The sequence below is a fragment of the Ambystoma mexicanum genome, chromosome 12, assembly GCF_040938575.1.
Source record: "Ambystoma mexicanum isolate Mex_15411 chromosome 12, UKY_AmexF1_1, whole genome shotgun sequence".
Lineage (NCBI taxonomy): Eukaryota > Metazoa > Chordata > Amphibia > Caudata > Ambystomatidae > Ambystoma > Ambystoma mexicanum.
Window position 1 is genome coordinate 509,081,002 of NC_090936.1, and position 20,535 is coordinate 509,101,536.

At 46.7% G+C, this 20,535-nt stretch overlaps 1 protein-coding gene across 3 annotated transcripts in view; it reads left to right on the forward strand.

The window, feature by feature from the left end:
• The window catches only part of LARGE1 (LARGE xylosyl- and glucuronyltransferase 1), a 1,248,067-nt gene that overhangs the window by 623,481 nt on the left and 604,051 nt on the right, over positions 1-20,535 (forward strand). For all 3 annotated transcript variants that reach the window (XM_069628785.1, XM_069628786.1, XM_069628784.1), the window contains one exon: positions 20,037-20,338. In XM_069628785.1, the coding sequence (XP_069484886.1) occupies positions 20,037-20,338 (302 nt within the window). The remainder of the gene's footprint in view (positions 1-20,036; positions 20,339-20,535) is intronic.

Below are 20,535 nucleotides of genomic sequence, written 5' to 3' on the forward strand. Positions count from 1 at the left end.
GTCACTGAAAGACAGCAGCCTGTAACCACAAATAGCCTTCAAGGGAACAGAGTCCCTGAAAGCCAGGCTCCTGTAACCACAAATAACTGGACTGTGGTAACATCAGTGAATGTCAGGGGCCTGTATCCACATAGATCCCACCCCACAAGGGAGCAAAGTAACTAAAAGCCAGCAGTATGTAGCCCCAAAGAGCCCAAAGGGAACAGTCACTGAAAGTCAGGAGCCTGTAACCACAAAGAGCACACAAGCGGGAGTAAAGTCACTAAAAGCCAGGAGCCTGGAACCACAAGGAACCTGGACTGGAGCAAAGTCAATGAATGTCCGGATCCTGCCGCCAGACAACACCCACAAGGAAGCAAGGTCACTGAATGTCGGGAGCCTGTAAACACAAGGATCCTGGAAGGGAGCAAGGCCACTGAATGTGAGGAGCCTCTAACTACACCCAGGAGCGAACAACGTCTATGCATCCTGGAACACACAGGTTGACAATTGCTGAAGAGGCAAGAACATTTGTGAATTGGTAATTAGCGAGGAGGGAATTTTATAGTGTAGAAGCCAGAATCAGTTGGGGAATCCGAAAAGTAAGCCCAGCATGTGTACAGGACGAGCCACTACATAACTGCACGTGTGCACGGCTCCTAACAGAGCAGTCGTTTTGTGACGCAGCCATGTTTAAGGTTTGAACCCCTGTTCCAAAAAGGACATCATTTTGAGTATGCTGTCTTGGTGGCAAGGAAAACCTTAAATATATGCCCTACCTGCGCTTAAGGCATGATGGTGACCAGCATCTCTTATGTTATATTAATGTGGCTTGCATAAGTATATGTTAGCCCTGTGATCCCAGCTCCGCTGTGGAAGGGTTTTGTATATTCTCCCCAGGCACGCTCCCCTTGCTGCTGCTAGCAAGACTGCTGCCTTGGGGGTTGCCTCGTTATGTTTCTTTGTGAGGGCAGGTAATACTCTCACCATGTAACACCCTCTACATATAGGACAGATTTTGAAGGAACTTTTGGGTTGATATCACTTAGAACCCCCGCGACCTGATTAAATGCAAAAAATGTTCACTGTCGCATTGGTGTGCCATAGAACGGAGACTTCCAGTTCCTCTACTCCGTTTGTTTAATTAGGAAACCAGGCTGCTGTGGTCACACCTTGTTACTGCGCCAGAAAAAAATATATGCTGGAGACTAAGTCCAATTGCTGTTGTGTGATAAGGAAGTTTAATTGATCTGCCCTATGGATTACACTTGTTTCGGCAAGGTGCCTTTCTCAAATCAGGGCTTATCCAACTTTATTTCTCTTGATCATTACTGGAAGTGTAATAACGGGGATCAATTCCAACTGCAAATATCATTGCCGTGTCCCGCGTTCAAGCGAAGTGTGCTTGGACGCGGCAATGATATTTATATAGGGCAGATCAATTAAACTTCCTTATCACACAACAGCAATTGGACTCAGTCTCCAGCATATATTGTTTTCTGGCGCAGTAACAAGGTGTGACCACAGCAGCCTGGTACCCTCTACATATAGACAGCCACTCCACAGTCAGCTGCCATGGGAACAGGAATCAAAGGGCACACCCATTCATAAAAGGCTTAACCTCACATCAGGGTGCTGCACAGCAACATGGCATTTGATCCTAATGAGAAGGGAAGGGCCGGGGTTAGTGTAGACGTTTCCATGTCATTTCATCGTCCGGGATTTCAAAGCCAGCATTTCAAAGCCTGCAATTTAAACATGCTTGACAGTTCATCACATCAAATGTTTTTTTTGGGGGGGTTACCCCCGAAACCCCCATTCTTGCACCTATTTTTAACTATACCTAACCCCCCCCCCCCAATCACTTATCTGCCCTTTACCACCTCCACCGCAAAAAATGTGATGAACTGTCAAACACGTTTAAACTGCAGGCTTTGAAATGCCTGACGATGAAAGAACGTCGTACCGTGTAGCCAAAGGAATTTCTTCACAGCTGGAGGGAGGTTCCACCCAGGGCCGGTCTTACACCAGATTACACCCCAGGCAGGAAGAATCTTTGGCGCCCCTCCCCCAAAAATGACAACAAAAATTGTATGTTACAAATGTTGTAAATAGGGCACTCGATAAATAATTATCTCTATATAAACACCATATCATTATCATTACTGCATTTGCAAAACTTCCACACTGAACACTGTGCTCTTGTACAAGGCTGAGTCACCCCACTATGGAATAGAGGCACCCACACCATAGATTGGTGGTGATCACTCTACTCGAGCTGGCCCGGCTAAAGATGTGTGGGTTCCCATTTCAACATGATGGTTGGAGGCTCCCTCCTTGAAGTGAAAACAGTCGGAAGCATCCGTGGGGTGCATATTACATACATTACAATGGTGAAAAAGATAAGGTAAATAGCCACCAATTATCATGAGACGGAAAGCCACCGGGCAGCCTAAACACGAAATGCCCACTGAAGAACTCTAAACCCTTCGTTGTCAGCAAATGAATGTTGTGGAGGAACCATTATTAGAAGGCACTTCTGTATATCCAGTGGGAAGAGAGAACGCAGCTCGTAATGCAAGCGCTGCAAAGCGCACATTTAGAGCCAGAGCAAGAAAATGGAGAAATTATTATATATTGCAAGACTGATGTGTTAGAGAGAATTGATATACCGAATAGGCCCTTTTGTCTTGTGTTATTCGTTTTGATGATACATAAATAGCCCATGTATGTATAGCGCTTCATGACAGATTCCTGACTGCAAAGCACTGGAATAACACATTTTGCTAGGCTTGCTTGCTTGCTATTGACCCCTGAAGTATGAATTGTTGAGTTAGACCATATGCGATTCAAGAAAGGGGGATGAGTGAGTTCAGACAAGGACACTTGAAACAAAAGGGGCAACGCGTGCCTGCGTGAAAGAGCAGGCGATGACGGTTAGCACATTGTACTAGGCCTAAGTTAATAAAAAGGTCTGACTGCATGTTTGATGCCACAAACGGTGCACCTAAATGGCCATTAAATAATACGACAGGAAGGCAGGGTAATTCTGTAGTGATAATAAATACAAAATGGCTATGGTTTGAGGAAACGCAAAGAAACCCATCATTTTTACAAGAATATGGCAAACACATCCATGATGGCTTCCAACAAGTGCCCGGATACCTGTCAGGAGGTGCTCGAGCAGCTAAAATTCCCAGAGAATCATAAATGGGGTCCTCTCATCTCCTTGCCCTTCAGGTGAGGCTGTCTCTCTTGGCACAGAATGGTCCACGTTTGGAATCCCCTGATAATGTTGTATGGAGAGTTTTGGAGCTAATAAATTATGGATCTTCCCTCTGGTAGATTTTCGGGCCAGTCAAAATAAGGGACTGAACAATGGAAAGGGGCCCTTGCCAAATGAGGGTGACAAAATGATGTGCCATGAAGGTTGGGGGGACGAACACCTTTGCCCCCCCGACCTTAAAATGACACCCATGGGAATGTATGATAGAGAAGCCAATGTTTCTGAGTTTATTACAAAATGGATCCCCACCTCCATTGAAAGCAGTGACCTGCTTCAAAGTACACAGCACAATTGCAATTATCAACAGATCATCTTTGAACAAACCCTTGTAAATCTGGCCTTTATTAACTGAACATCGTACTGTATTGATTTTTCAAAAGGTCCATTAAATGACATCTGGTACACTGGCCACCACCTATCCTAAATTATTTGTATGCCGTTTTCAAAATCGTTGCTCACGTTCATTTGCGTTTCACATTGGACGCGTGCTTGTGCACATATTTGCCCATCTGAAATTGATGTCTGATGTTCTTCCATTAGTAGCGCAGCACCCTCCTATTTGTTTGTGGTTTCGTCCCCTGCCTCCTTTGGGGAATTAGTGACTCAGGGGGCCTGCCTGAGGCAGTGGATGATGGAACTGGTGGCAGTATGGGAAGGGTCCCCTGGTCTCCCATTCGTAGCTTCCTCTAGCAAGGTGGGGACAGTCATTTTAAACAGAAAAGGCTTTTTAGCCCTAATGGGCTTAAGAATGCGGTAAAGCTGCTCAAGTTGCCTTTTCCAATAGACATAATTCAAGGCCGGGTGTCCCCCTACATGCACGCACACACGCACGCACGCAAAACTCAGCCATTGCTTTAGCTCTCTCACTTACTCAGTGTGGCTCAGAAACATACACTCATGAGCAAAGCCACCGCGGCTCCACTCATGGAAACGGACATCCAGCGCAGGTGCCCTCTGACTCCAAAATATAGATGGCAGACACAGCTCTTCAATCTGCAGGCTGCAAGTGGATTGAGAAAACTGTTAAAGCACTTATAATGATTGAGCTGTTTAAACGGCCCAGCTGTGGTTAGAGCTCAGAAATCAAGCCACCAGCCACAGGACCACGCAATACACACCACAAGTCTTCAACTTTCCCCTGCACGAAATGCCAAAGGCCACACATCCTGCGGTGGGTAAGAAGCACTTTGTCCAAAGGGTTAAAGTGGCTCCCCAGGGTTGTGTTTATTAATGACTGAGAATTGTGTTGTCCGGCATGAAAGACACAGGGGTGCATCCTTTCCAGAGAGCAAATAATACTGTATAAATCCTCAATTCGTGTAATTTACCAATTATAATGGTCAACTTGACACTGACTGATGCCGTTATGCCAATCTTGGCAGTGGCAGCCGCCCCGGCACACGGGTGGCTTCTGGGCTCTGGGGCTGGGCTCCTTCTGGCTGGGCACTTGCTGCCTACATCCTTCCCTGCTGCCTTTACTTTACTTTAATCCATGTACAATGCGCACCAGAGACCCGGAGGCTTAATGGTGCAGTCCGAAAATATTGCACTAAACACACAAGTGACATTCAGAAACCATTTAGAGCACTTTTCTGAAATCCATTATTTTCTGAAATCCGTTCTTCCTATTGCTACTTACAAGCATACCATCTTTTATTTAGAGCAGAACTAACTGTTAACTGTTGGCGAGTCTTCCATTAATCGAGAAGGCTCTCATGACATGAACGCAGTATTTCATCTACAATATATTTAATAAGTCATAACCAGCACTTTGCTGGAGGTCGATTTTACATTTTATGGGATGGGTATTAACATTTTTCAAAGATGGGACAGAGCAACCCTGATAAGCAGAACTACTATATTTTTGATGAGACAGCACTGTCTTGCTTTTAGAAGTCTGAGCATATCATATAATACATTATTTATAACGCGCTTAATACCCAGAGGTTTCTAGGCGCGGACCCGGGGATCGAACCTGTGGTGCTCCATGTCGTCTTGCTTCCAAGGCGAGCACGTTGCCCCCGAGTTCTCCTCCTGAGGCATAGAAGTAAAAAAAAGTGATGGGCGTGGAGTCTGAAATCTCCTCTTTTACTCCTCAGACCAACTGATAAAGATTAGTATGATGTACACAAAACATCTGATACTCTGACCCATACAGTCCTTCAAATATCCTTGCAGCTTTTCATATAGATTGTGAATGTTCTAGCGCAAGGCGTATTTCTGTACTTCGAACGGTGAGTGATATATGGTTCTCCAAATATGCAGAGAGAACACTCCAATGCCACTTTTTGGTATTCAGTCTCTATGCTCCTATAACCTAGATCAAGACCTGATAGACCTATGGTTCTCCACTGGCAAGCCACCTGCCCTCATCAACCCAATACCAAGGATTTCCCTTACCCTCAACATTTACATCACACTACTGCAACGCACCAATTCACGTTCGGAAACAGCTTAAACGTCAACGAGATTTGGGGGAAATAGTATTTTCCACCCATCAGGCAGTAGCATGATGTACATTGTTTACATTTGCTATGGTATTTGTGAACACATTGACATTATTGCATTTTCATATTATACCTTATCTGTAGCTTCAGAAAATCAAAGCTCCATTTAGTGAAACCAAAGATTTGGTTTGAGAAGCAGCACAGGACAAAAGCCCTACCATACCGCAGGGAGCATCTTCCTCAACACAAGCAGAAAAATGGTTCCAATTCAAACTGATTTAGCAGGAAAACAGTAAAGAATAACAGTGCATACAATGCTACGCGGCCACACCAGTTGCAGAATTACATTAAAAGTGCCCCAAATTTGGTTGTGTGAAATTGTGCTTTCCTGGGCATATTGTTAAGAGCTTTAATTGGCAACTTTGAAAAGCAGCTGCTGGACCTGCCAGCAGGTAGGAGATTAGCCACATGCTAGGGAAATGAGAGAGTCAGCATGTATTGGTAGTATGGCTCGATATCCCCAAAGGATATACTACACCATGAGAGTCTGCTGCAGCAAATGAATCACTTACCTTGACGCCTCCAGCAATTTCAGCACGCCACCTGACAAAGGGTCACTGGGTCTGCCGCAGTGTGTCAGTTGAATTAAAATAAGCAGATACAGAAGTGACAAACAGTATTTATTACATACTGGACGGACTCTCGGACTGCTGGTGTGGCGCCCCCCTAGAGGATGACACATCAGGCATCCGCCTGCACTGCCTGACCCAAAGACTGACCCTGGCCACCATATTGTTTCTCTCTGCCTCCATCTTTCCTTCCTGCCAACCCCACATCCTTTTTCACAAAGCACTGTGGGTGTGATGTCAGATGGCAAAGTTCACTTTCTCTAAGAACAGGGATTAGAACCCTAAAGCAGGCTAGCTAAAGTCCAATCACCTGTTGGCATTTGCCTTTAAAAGAAGGGGTTTCCCACTCCTTAGAATTCACTCTTACACCAAAACTTGAGGAATAACTCATTGGATCTCTGTTGAAGTAGATGTTCCCAACGCCCTCCACCAGTGAAATGAAGACCAGGGCAAAGGAGAGCCCTGTGCCCAATGGTACTTGGGGCCTCATGTTGTTGAGGGGTCAACCGCAGTTGAGTGATTTGAGTTGAGGGCCAGCCTCCCCTGTGTGTTTGAGCACAAGAACAAGGACTGAAAACATATCCTTTCGTCCCTGTATTTGGACTCCCAGTAACCGAGAGTCAAGGCATCCGAGATCCCTGTGTTTTTCCATTGAACAAATTTGAAGCATGACTTCAGTTTGTTTGACTGCCTTGAACCACCGGGACTCTCGAGCTGCTATTGGCACTCGCCCACTCTTCGAGCTGCTGAACTACATATTCAAACCTGTTTGCCACAGCAAAGCACTGGGTGAGCGTGTCGTTGCCCCCGCTCAAACTTGAAGCTCATCATTGCACTGCCGCCTTTGAGCTGCCTCTTCAAACAAACTGCCAGTCGATCTTTATATACAGTAGACCACACCCTGGGTAATTCTTCCAACTTTGACCCTGCACACCCGCTGTGTTTTAAGTCACTAGGCTCTTTGCCATTGAACCGACTGTCGAACCGACCCTGGTGGGTCTCACAAGCCACACTTCTTCGAGTCGCTGTCGAACCACATGAGCTCCTGTTTGACCTTTGCTCAACACCGCTTTTTAGCTCGCACAACACAACAGCGGTATGTGAATCGCTGAACTGCATGTACAAACCTGTTCACCGCCACACTGCATTGTCCACAGCTGAGCGCATTGTTGCCTCGGCTTGAACTACAAGCTCTTATTGCATCTGCTGCCTTCGAACCTATCCTTTTACAAACAGTGTGGTTTTTACTTGCCTGTGCCTCTGATTCATTATCCAGAGTGCTACATCTTTCTATCGGTACATATTCTGTGTTCTGTCCTCAACGGTGGGTGTGGTGTAGTGTTTTTCTATATAGTTATTTTCGCAGGTGGTGTGTTTAAAGTATATACATTTTTATAGAACCTTGATTGGACATTCCCTTTATTTTTTACTGTGCTATTGCTGTTTGGGTTGCTACTGTATCTTATTCACCCCTTTTATCCTTAGCCCACGTCACCACAAAAGGAAAAACAGGTATTTCTCTTAACTGTGCCTGTTTTACCTTTGATTGTGATCACTCTTGGTTTGTAGCAGTTTGAGGGCCGAGTAGGTGCTTTAGCCACTACTCACCCTTTAACTCCTGCCGGACAGAGCCTTTTCATCACAGAGGGGCAGCCTTGTGAAAATATACACAAACGACTTTAATAAAAACTAGACTTAGGTTTGTGACCCGGTCATTTCAAGCAACTCCCGGTCGCGCTTACTGTGTGCGTAGGTTGCAATCAAAAGAATAGGATAACAATGTTATATAATAAACTAAATTCGGAATCTGCATGCTTCTACTCTCTGCCCTCTGCAACTCATCCAGAACAGGACTGCGAGAATTGTCCTTGACCTCAAGCCCAGGGATTGTATCCGTCCAGGACTGATATCTCTGCACTGGCTCCCTGTGGCTGCAAGGATTAAGTTCAAAACCCTCTGCATTGTCCACAAGGTCTTCTGGGGCCTGGGGCCTCCATACCTTCAACTCTCTCTACCCAACTATCTTCCTTCTCGAACTCCTCGCTCATCCACCTCCAACTCCCTCAGGGTCAGTCGCTTCTCCAAGCAACAAATTGGTGGTAGATGTCTTTTTTCGGCTGGGGCCTCCCTCTGTAACTGCCTCCCTGAAACTTGAGGAGAATCATCTCCAGTTCCGGAACCAGCTCAAAACCTTTCTCTTTGCTTCTGCTTTCTCTCTTCCTCTCCCCTGCTGACTTTCCTGGCTGAAATTGAAACTGCACTGGTTACTTGGCCACCCTCTTATCTCGGGCCCAGATCCCCTCTCTGCCAGTCGCACACCTGCACTGCCTTCCAGTCAACCCCCACACTTGGGGACTGTTTTCTGTATCCCTACAGTCCCACTGCCAGCAATAGATGTCTGCACTTACCCTTGCACTGCCACCAGCTGGCCATACCTTTACTTATTGTTATTTATTCTATTATCCCATGTACTTGGACTATCCCCTCACCCTTGCCCCTACACTTCCTCCTTCCTCCTTCCCTTGCACTTGTGCCATTTGAATGACACTTGGCCTAGTAGGATCGTTGTCTCCGTCTTCACTCTGTTCCCCCTCCCTTGCCTTGCCGCGAACCACTTGTGTATAGGCGTGTTATAAATATCATATCATAACTGCTCATATATGGCACTGGTAGTATAGCTCAGTGGCAATGCCTCGACTTGGAAGCAAGACAATGCAGAGCAACTCCAGTTCGAATTCCAGGTCTTTGGAAACCTCTTTGGTACAGTGTGATAAAATATAAAAAAAATAATTATACCATCCTTGAAATCAAAGTAACGTCTAATAATTACATACAAAAGCAATAACCTGTCATCACACACCCTCAAGGGGAGAAAGCACACACACACTCGCTAATGTTTTATTTAGAGATGCTTGCAAGTTTTGTGTTCAGTCTCCAACCTTTAGAATGTTTCTTTGTGCAGTTAGATTTGCTCACTGAGTCTAATCACTTTTGTTATATTTCAGCAGACGAAGTTTAACGATGCTATTAAACGTGCTTTAATTGTACTCATGCGCAAGACTATTCTTTCAAAATGTCACGCCTGCGTCGTCTGTGCATGAGTCCAGAACAAATGACTCAGTGAACCTTTGTTAGCTGCTGTTCTTGACCTCGGAGCGGTGAGGACCTGAGAGTTCGCGTGTTCGAACCACTGAGCACCAGGCGGTGCAGAAGGCTGCCCACTCTGTGCCATGCTTCGAGAATACAGGCAGAACCTGGCATCTTAATTCGGGCGGGGAACAAAAGGGGAACATGCTCTAAGCCTCCATGCTGAGAGAGGCCGCACCTGGCTGCCTTATGCCCTAGGCCCCCTGCATGGGCATAATTATAGGGGAGATGGGGGGACAAGTCCCCCCCCAACTTTTGTGGCATGCCAAATTCTCTCACCCATCTTTTGGCTAGGGCAGAGCAGGACCGGGGGCCATATTGCAGCCGCTGCATCAATAAAGTAATTGGACAGCGCAAGCCTGACTGTCCATTACATAAAGCGGGCGTCACGGATACCCTGCGCGGCTCAGTTCCTCACCCTGGCCGGTGGTCTGACTCAAAGTCAGCAGACAGTGCCAGGCTGCTGGACGGGTGGAAATCATAGTATTCATATGTTCGCATTTAGTGTGTTAAACACATTTTTTGGGGGGACGCGGTGGGGAGAATGCCTTTGTCAAAAGATGCAACAAGTTACCATTTCACATTCTTTTGTTATGATTAAGTCTTAAAAGACAGCTTGCAAGCCATTCTTTATCATTTTGTGGAATTGCATTCTGGTATTTGTAGTCTTCAAGATGGGGTGAAAATAACGCATTTGTACTCTTATTGTTTGACATATTTCAATAAGGATTCCTATATTGCTGGAGTACTTTAATCTGTGTACCTTTCAGGTCTGATTTATAAAACAGAGTATTGCTGAAAGCCAAACGTCATGTGAGGAGGGGAAAGGATCAGAGGGCATATTTGTTGTGATTTACCAGATCCATGGATGTGGGAAGAGAGGTTGCTGGACTGAAGATGTTCTCCCTGGTCCTGTGTTGATTTTCAGAGTACAAGTTGAGATTACATGTGGGTTGACTGCATCTGCTCACTTTTTTCACAATGCCGACTCCATCCCCCTTGGGTGTTTTTGAGGCCAGCATGCAAAAAAGATTGTTTTCTCAAGTTTTTGCCCACCAGGATTTGAACCCACGAAAGCACATGAAAGTGTCCCCAAAGCACACATCTTGTATTGGTATTTTGCTTTCCATAGAATATTTCAATATAGATGTTTGCGTTAAAAGGTGCACACCTTTTACACTTTGCCAGCAGTGTACTAGGAAAATCTGCTCTAGCTGTTTTTTTTCTCCGGGCATGGATGATTCATTTTGTAAAAGACAATGCTAATTTCTATTGTGAATTTTCTTCCGTTAGGAAAGGCCAGTTGAATTAAATGTGCGTATTTCACTGTAGGATACGTTCAGTCCCTGTGCGTATGTCAATGAACCCCCACACCTCTTTTCTGGACTTGGGGCCCTATCAATGACATTTGAAGACTTGCGGAATTGCTTACTCCGACTGCCTTAATACCTTTCAGTAAAATAGGCTTTGTTACGATTGCACTATCCTGCAGCAAAAGCACTTTGCCCGCTCTGGCCCAGGACCAATCCCTGCCCTTACATCCTTGGAACATGCATTCACCTTAGGTGTGTTTGGATTACTTACCGGTGATCTTCATAACTCTTTGCCCTGCTCTTCCTCGTCACAGTATTTTCTTTTGAGGTCCCCATCTCTACAAATGATTCAGCTCACTTGGTCGGCTACTCCAAAATAAGCCTCACTCCTGATATTGCTACAACCGTAATATTAACAGTTACAATTCAGATATTGAGCGTCCGTTTATCTGATCCATATGGATATTAATGACAATTTTGAAATAAATAATTTTCTACGAGGGGACCCACACTTCATTTGCCGCCCAGGGCCTGGCAAATCCTAGGGCTGGCCCTGACTGCAGGCTAACCGTCTAGTGAGGGGTTAACTTCTAGAGACTGCGGGAGTCGCCAGGAGAGGGGTAAAGTTTGTGGGTGCATCTGCATATTCTAATGAGACTATTCTAGTCAGTTCAAATGTTAAAAGCTGTTGACTGTTGTGTCAGAAACAGACACTTACTTAAGAACTTGGAGAATGAGCTGCCTGATGTCTCCCATGTCCTGCTCACTCCCCTGACATGCAAGTACCAGTCACTCATCATTATTTCACTTGCCTAAAAATGCATGCATACAAATTCAGGTGCTAACCATGAAATGTGCTAAATTATTACTAATTGCTTGGCCTTTGTGCTCCCCTACCCCCAAGCACTGATGGTTGGGTCCTGTCCTGCTATGGCATTGTAGTTCAGCCAGGTCAAGTCAATGTAGCCCAACATTTCGGTTGTCAGGGCTAGGGGGGGATGAAGCATGGTCTGCTCAATGGCTGTGCGCCACTGTTTGCATGTGTTATTGTGTGTGTAATGCACACATGGATGTTGTGGGCACACACTGCATTGCAATGGGGATGCTGGGTGCATCGGTGTGAGAGTAGGTGAGTGTGCACACGCATATGTGTGCTGACTTTTGTGTCTGAATGATAATGCATGGTTTGTTTGTTCTGGGAGGAATTAATTTTGTGAATGTTATTTTGTTGTGTCACTAGGTGGGTGGCAGGCAGGCATGAAGATGTGTGGGGTCCCATTTTCAACATGATGGTTGGGGGCCCCCTGCTTAGAGCAAAAACAGTCTGAGGCACCCATGGGGTGCATACATTACATTGGTGACAAAGATGAGGTTAATAGCCGCCAATTCTCTCGATGCGGGCAGCTCACTGAAGAGCTCTAAACTCTTCTTTGACAGCAAGTGGCTGATGTGGAGGAACCAGTGTTAGAAGGCAAAGAGGTGATAACACTTCGGTGTATCCCGTGGGAAGAGAAAACACTGTTTGTAATGCGAGTGCTGCAAGTGCACATTTCAAGCCCCAGAACTAAAAGAGAGATAAATGAATATAATGCTGTGTTACAAGACCGCTGAGTGCTAACTGGCTACATAGGGGCAGGTGCCGCCACCCCTAAGGTCTCTTTTATTTGAAAAGGTTGAAATGCCCTGTTGCCGTCCGTGGTGAATGGGTATGCATATTTGGTGTGTATGTATGTATATGTGTGCACGAGAGGTGCTTGGCAGGTGCAGCACTGTTTATGGGCATTGAGAAGGCAAATATGAAATATTACATGGCTAGATTCAGACTGGGATTTTGGGGCAGACAGTCTTTCCTTTTTTTTTACTGTGAAATTACTTTATTCTGGGCATCTTGATAAAGCAAGTGTGGTATGTGTTATTACTTGTGGAGACTGACATTTTTTTTTTACTGTTGTCAATGCAGTGAATTGTAAAGACACACTTTGGTGTTATAACTTTCAGAAGACTGGCTTGTCTTTAGAATTAAATTTTAAAGATACGGCACCAGTCTTATGCAAGTAATAACAGAGCGTCGGCAAGGGACTCTTGTGGTGTCGTAGTTTAGCGTTATCCCTCAGAGCCACCCTCCACCCTTCTTCCACACCACCGCTTTCCTTCAGTTGTCATGTCCCCCCCCCAACATTTTCAGTAAAGTTACTCCACTGGCCCCCAACCTGCGAGAAGCCTCCAACAAGCTGGCCTAGGCCTCCAATGCGTTGAGAGGCCTCCACCCGATGCAAAGGTGTCACTGCACATTTTGAATACAGCATAAATAACATATTGTATGATATTGTATAGTGCCCTGCTGAGGGTTCGAGGCTGCAGTCTGGCTGTTGTGCACACAACTGAAGTTTAATATGATCCATCAATCTGGTAATGTGCTAGTATTCACAGTGGTGTAGTATACACCGTTCGTGCGTTCAGCTTTGCAGTGTTTTCAACTTTCTGTGGGGCTATATTGGTCCTGGGAAATAGCTGAAGTTTAAATGCATTCTAATAGGTTTGAGTGTCAATAAGGTAGCTCAGTGTGTTAAGGACTTGTTGAAGAGATCGGAGTTCATTTGCCAGGTTTCACCTCCAAATTCCAAAAGGTAGACCAAGCCTTTCGTCTCTATGGTTAATAAACTGAGTATATGAACTTGGTGAAAATACCACATAGCGCGCTACAAAACATACCTACAACAAAAAGCTAGCATAGCTTCAGTGTGGTGCATTTCTAGAGTTTGGTCCCTCCAAACAACGGTAGTAAAAGTGGGCACCCCAAAGAGGAGCATCATGTGTTACTCTACAGAGGAGGAGAAGTAGCCAAATGTGAGACAGTGGAAACAAAGCGTTAAGGCCGTATCCCGGCTTTGACACCATTCATTACTCTGATCCTAGACAAATCATGTAACTCAATGAAAAGGCTTCCTTCTCACATGCTGCTCTTTTGACGTCAGCCATTTGAGTGGACAAGGTCATAGGCAGGAGAGAGTTGAACACATGTCCCAGGCCCCTAGCAAGTTTAGTTACCAGTTTTGCTTTTGTGACTCAGAAACGGCTTGCTTGTTTGACACTTTCAAATGTTCTAGCTAGCTCATCTCGTCACTTGCACCCAAAGAAAGTTCTCAGACTCTGGCCCATAGTGTCTAGTGTGTCAAATCGATTGACTCCTTCTTTACCAGTTCCAGCACAAAACCGTTCATCTCAGCCCCCACTCCCCGGAAAAACCCTGTTTGGAAGATATCCAGACTTCTGTTCTGGTTTACTTAGGTTTGCAGGTCTCTTAATACTAGGCCTGTGAAGATCTTGGCTAGGCAATCCAACCGGGAGATCGGTAGGCGGGAACCCTTCTTAAATATTTGAAGGACAATTGCTGTTAATCAAGACACTGGCACTGTTTTCTCCCCGACTATAGTTCTAAACATGCTATCTAGGACACTTACCCAAGTATCTGGGCTATTTTTAAGGACGCACCTCGCCAATCCGTCTGGCCGCGAGCCATAGATTTTTTGCTCTTAGAGTCCCAAGTTAACCCCCACTCTACTGTTTGTCTCACGTTCACCCCCACTCCACTCTTGCTCAATATCCCAGCAGATTTATAAATCATAGTGGGTTCTCCACATTTCTTCCGATATCTGGTTTATTTGGGACCCCGTTTGAACCTTGTATGTTTCTTTATCAGGCACTGACGTTGTGCATTAGAATAAGGTGCAATATCTACGCTGTGAAACGTGACGTCGGCACTGAACTACCACCTTTATGATTTGCTGCCAATTTAGTTCTTGCATGCCTCTAAAACAGGGCGGGTGTTCAAAATACCCCATCTGATCCCCCCTCGTCAAGATACATCTACTGCTGTGTTTTGAGATGATGTCCTCGGTGCTACTCTGCCTAATCGCTATGGCACGCCACACCTGCGGCAGAGTGTTCCTGCATCGAGCAGCCTGCCCTGTTCTTAAGAGAATCTGATGTCTGCTGATCACCATCCTCTACCCCCAATGCCACGTGTTGGCAGCTTTCCTAATGCAAGGGGCCGAAGCGCCGCAGAGTGTTGTTGTTGGCATTGGCTGCTCCTAGGGGACCCTTTCTCCCCAGCTGGTCCTGGGAAAGATAATTGAAAGTTTCAGAGGAGGCTGGGTGCCAGGCCGGCAGGTGCAAGACAGCCTGGAAGCGACTTCCCGCCTCCACCCTTATGGCGCTGGCACATGCCGGGCTTAATATGCAACTCTCTGTTCAGGAGAGGCAGGAATGGGGCTCACGAGGATGAGCTGCGGGATGCTTACCTTAACTAATTAAACCTTTGATTGCAGTTATGGGGGTGGCATTATGCCTCGTTCGTGTTGGGGATCGTGATATAGTTACTAGGCTGTGATGGAAACCTAGCTGCTGGCAGGAGGAATAATGGCTCCCAGCCTATGCTGGAGGACTTGATGGAGTTTTTCAGCCCTATGGATTAGTCACCGCATAGATAAAGCTTAGTCCCATCTGGGAGGGGAGCCATGGTATAGTGCGTGTATTGATTAGGTGTCTGATGGGATGGGCAGCCACAGCCTAATCTGGGACACTCTCGCAGATGCCCTCAAGAACATACCAACTCCCAAAGATAGTTGCAGGAATTTTATTTGATTTTTATTCTGAGGGATCTCTCAGGGCCATTCCTCTCTATCTAACAGAAATGTGGGTAGTCCCCAGTGGTACAAGTGCCCCGAAAGCAAGTTGTGGAGCTATGGTCTTGGCAAGGGAGAGAGTAGGCAGAAGCGTAGTGCAACATGTGACAAGGTCTTGCGGCCGGGGCATTGCAATAGTCTAAGAGACTAGAAACTAAGGCTCCTATTACAACTTTGCACTTGCACAGGGACATGAATGGACACAGCCTCTGTATAGAATGGTGAATATGGTCCTAAAAAGTAGACGAATGGTAACCGGAAATAAATAGTGGAACTCCGCTGCCGACCATTCCTGCTCACTTCGATCACTGGTCCTAGGCCCAGCATCCCTCAACCCTAGGCTTGTCACTGGCGATCAGAAATCCATTCTATCAAATAGCTGTCTGATGTAGAGTGATGGCCTAAAGGCAAAATGCCTTATTTTGCCAACTCCCTCTGGGAGCAATCTAGGTGATCAATACCCTAAGGTCCCCAAAGGCAAGTTACAATAGTAGGTGCATTTAGACAATCAGGCCCTACTTGCTCTCTGACGTCCACACCCTTCGTTGTCCTCTACCTACACCTTTCTACCTCTCGCCCTATCAGGAGATCGGGGCGAGGAAGGGGGACCTTCCTTGTCCCCCGTCTTCACTCACCATCTCTTTCTCTCTCCCATTCACTAAATTCTCTCTCCTTTCAATGTCCCACTCTTTTCCTCCCTACGTTGTACTTCCTCCCTCCAATCGTATTCTCCCCTACTAATTATCCACACCCCTACAACTCTCTGCCTTATTGCTACCCTTCTACACGCCACTACTACACCCCTCTATCCAATACTATTACTACTCTCCCCATACTACTTCCTCTCTACTCTACCACTCCCCCCCACTCTACTACTACCTCTCTCCACTCTACTACCATCTCTCTCTCCTCTCTACTTCTACTCCTCTGCTCAAACTACTGTTACCCTTCCCACACCTTGTTTCACAGTCACCCTCTTTTCACTCTTCCACTTACCTTACCATACACTCCCTACTCTATCAGACTCACTCTCACACTTCCATGCCCACTCACAACACAATACTCCTTTCCCTCACTAGCTAATGCCTCACTTTGCACACCTCTTCACTAATTCACCTCCATGCCCTTCTCCACCGTCGTTCCTCTGACTGGTCTCTTGGTCTTCCCCCTTCTCCATCCTCGACCTCATGCAAATAAGTGACACCTTCCTGCTTATTATACCTTCTTTTATCATTCCCCTTCCTCCCCCTCCTTCGCTTACCTCCATCACTTGGTTCCCCAGGCCAACCATTGGCTTCCTTCCCCTGTGAGGTGTTACAGGCGAGTAAATGCATACATGTGGGCTTAAGCTCGGCCTCTGATGCACGGGTCAGCTGGCTTTCTGTAATGGTGACCCACTACAGTAAGCAAAAGTTCCAGTGGTTGAGTTGATCTAAATGCTTCCCAGTATACATGAGATGCCAGAGTCCCAACTGGCCCGGCAGCGGGTATCTTGTTTGTGGGTGTGCACAACGCTCTGTAATACCGAGCTTTCCACGCTCCGCTTTTGGGTGCAGTTTGCTGGTGGAGCTTTGTGTGCATAGGCAGCTGGAATTGTTTGAGTCCCTGAAGTCCTACGCCGCCGGGGGGGTCTCTGACTCCCTGCCTCCTCGTTGCGTCAGCTCTTGCTCTTCTCCTGCTGCTGGGTTTCTTAGTCGAGAGCGAGAGAGACAGACTGGCAAGTTTCATGCAATTGTGCTATTGGGCAGGATAAGGAGGTACTGGTGTCAAGCAACCAGGCACAAAAAGAAGGGGCAGTGACTAGGGTATTCCCAACTGCCACCTTGCCCCTCTGGGGTAGGACTGGCTCTGGCCTCCACCCTGGTAGGCCTCCCACCCCAGACTGGAAAGGGTCCCTCATCCCCTCCTGACAGGATCACCTTCGTCACCCTGTCACAGGCATATGCTAGGATACTTAAGCTGTGTCTCAGCCCTTGCTGTTGCACAGGATACAGTGTTTAGGCTGCCCCCCAAAAGTTGGTGAGATGGTTTTTGTACGCCCCGTGCATGAAGGGACCCCAGTGGTAGAGTTTAAGCAGGTTCCCTGATGTCGTTTACTGAATTTGTGACCCATGTCTATGTCTGTCTATGGAAGGATTCAGGGTGGAGTAATTAGGTTGCTCTTCAGATATTGTAGGTTGCAGTCTGAGGGTTATAGTGCACTTGTACTGAAAAGGAGTAGGGAACTCAGTCCATGCTTAGGCCCGTGATAGTTATCAAGGTGTGCCCCTGACATCGTAGCTGATAGGATGACTGGTTCATAGTCTATGCTGATGATCCCCCAGACATTATAGGTGGCAGGATGGACCAACCTCCGGTTAATGTTGGGGCGCACAGTAGACGTATTACGCTGTGCGGCTGCCATTGCAGGAGAGAGGTTGGATTGTCCTCCGCACGGGCTAAAGTCCATGATACGCTGTTTAGGCTCCAACCCTGGTGGCTCGGGCGATGGTCTGGATAGAACGGTGTCTACGCTAGATTAATGTTTCTTCACCTAGCCTCAGTCCGTGTCATTTAATAGTCTGGTGGACCATTGTTCTCTGCCTTACCTTCTGCACATGTCACTCAGGCCTAGTTAGTTTGCTGGCCTAAATGAATTCTGAAGATCTTGGTTTGGTGTAGGGGCTTCAGCCTTGCATTCCGGCTAGTAGAATAGATAATAATAATAATAATAATGATAATGTATTTCTTATACAGCGCTAATCACCCAAAGGCATCCGAGCACTGAAATAACAGAAGACCTTATTATCCCACAGAGTGGTACTGCCAGGATTCAAACCTGCCACATCAGTCTGCACACAGATATCCGAGGCCAGTGCTATCTGACCAGCTGTGCAGTGTGTTTTCACATTGTTCAGTGCTTAGCAATATCCAAGCTACTGGCCCACAATTGCTATGCTAGAGTGTGCTACGGTAGGGTCTCGTAATGATCCGTGCTGTCAGAGTCCGTACTAGCGCACCTTGCAAAGCTTAGCCGTCCAACTGGGGTAACTCAAGGGAGAAACCGGGATGGTCTGCTTGCTATGCTGGTGCCCATGGTGTGGTTTTAGCCTTCAGTCCCAGTCTTCTAGACTGGTACTAACCTGGATACCCCTCGGTCTATGTTGAAACGCATGGTTTGATGCTTTGCCTACGGCCTCGGTCATATAGGGCAGTGGGTTGGATAGACCTCGCTCCATGATTGTGGACATAGTTTAGTGCTTAGATTTACACCTTGGTGATCCAGGCGAGTCTGGGCGCCTGATATTGTGGTTATGCTTCTACCCTGGTTATTCAGCACAATAGCATGGATAGTGTCAGACTGTGCTGGGATGCCGATGCACACTTAGCTTGCAGCCTCTTGGCCTCATGGATTAGTACCTAGCCTATAGCCCGTGTGGTAGGGCTTGTCCTCAGGTGGTGTGGGATCTCGGTCTCGGTGCACTGGCCACAGGCCTGGGCCTTTCATTTTGAAAAGAGACCCCGAATGTGCATGTTTTTAATCAAATGATTCTCTGGTGTTTGTGAACACTGGGAGTCAAAGTAAAGCAGCAATTCCATAAGCACATGTTTTCTGCGACCTCTGTCAGTGGACTGAAGCTTGTGTACCATCCTTAGGCCTGCACTCCTAATGACCCTATCTCGCTGACCAAACAATAGCAGGTCCAAGTTTAACAGACGAGATTAAAATGTGTGCCATGTATTGCAAAGTTTGCTCTATAAATTTAGAGATTCTTTACTATAGGTTTTGTTATTACATATGAAAAGCACAATACTCTCCTAGGAGGAGGCATCAAGGCGCTGACAGACCAAAGACAACCCCACCTACCCATACTCCTAAGAAACCCTATCTCGGGAATAGCGTGGTCTTCAGTCTACGTTGAAACTCCATGTGACTTGAAATAGATCGGAGGAGGGGGGTCAATGTATAGAAATGTGTTTGTTGGTTATCAATCCTACTGTTTTCATGCAGGACATATGCTTATCCGCCTAACTATAGTGTGTATCTGCAGCCTGGGGCACCCCCTCATCTGGCCCAGGTGCAGCCATATAACCTCCCCAGTATCCACCTGTTGAAAGGTTGTACAAGTACAAACTAAGGGGGTGAAGGTGTAGACCCCATACATCTGTAAACCTGGGGCACTTGCGCAAATGAAAGGTCAATGTTCCCCGACCCTGGATACACTGCATCCCTAAAAGATGCAGCTTTGCCACTTTTCTCCAGGCATGCCTAATTGAATCCGAACCATGCGTAATTGTATTCAGGTGGAGGCTGGAGTTCACCCATTCTGGGCCTCATCTTCTAAGGGCTTTTTGGAACTAAGTCTCATGTTCTATTATCGATGAGGGCAGTACAGCATTTCAAACAATATGGGGCGATGGCAGCTTAATGTGACGCACGTTGAACCTGCACGTCCTTGAGCTGCTACAAAACTATCTAACGGCATGGAAGATTCATAGTGTTTCTATGTCCTTTAATGTTAGCAATGTCTGAAATTAAGTAAGATGTTCTCGGTTTACTGTTTCCCCAGATGGAAAGTCCATGTCTTTGTCTCCGCTGGAGTCCCAGCCACACAGCCCTCGGTACACAGCCTCAAGCCAGCGGGAATGGGAGAGCCTGGAGGTTCGCGTGCGAGAGGTGGAGGAGGAGAACCGGTCACTCCGTAAGCAGCTCAGCCTGGCACAGAACCAGAGCCCTCGGCATGGCCGTGGCAACCACTCCAAAACATACTCCATGGAGGAAGGGACGGGAGACAGCGAGAATCTGCGGGCTGGCATTGTGGCAGGGAACAGCTCTGAGTGCGGGCAGCAGCCAGCAGTGGAGAAGTGTGAGGTAATGTAGAAGGGTGACCGTGCTATGGGGTTGCATACTGTATGTGTGGCAGGCTTGGACTGGCCTATAGGGCAATAGGCCTATGGCCGGACCAAAAACGCAAAACGCTGGTGTGGGCCAGTTTCTTTGGTCAAAGTGGGCCAGTTTGATGAGTTACTTCACTATGCGGCTAATAGTTTTGACCAGTGTTGCTGAAT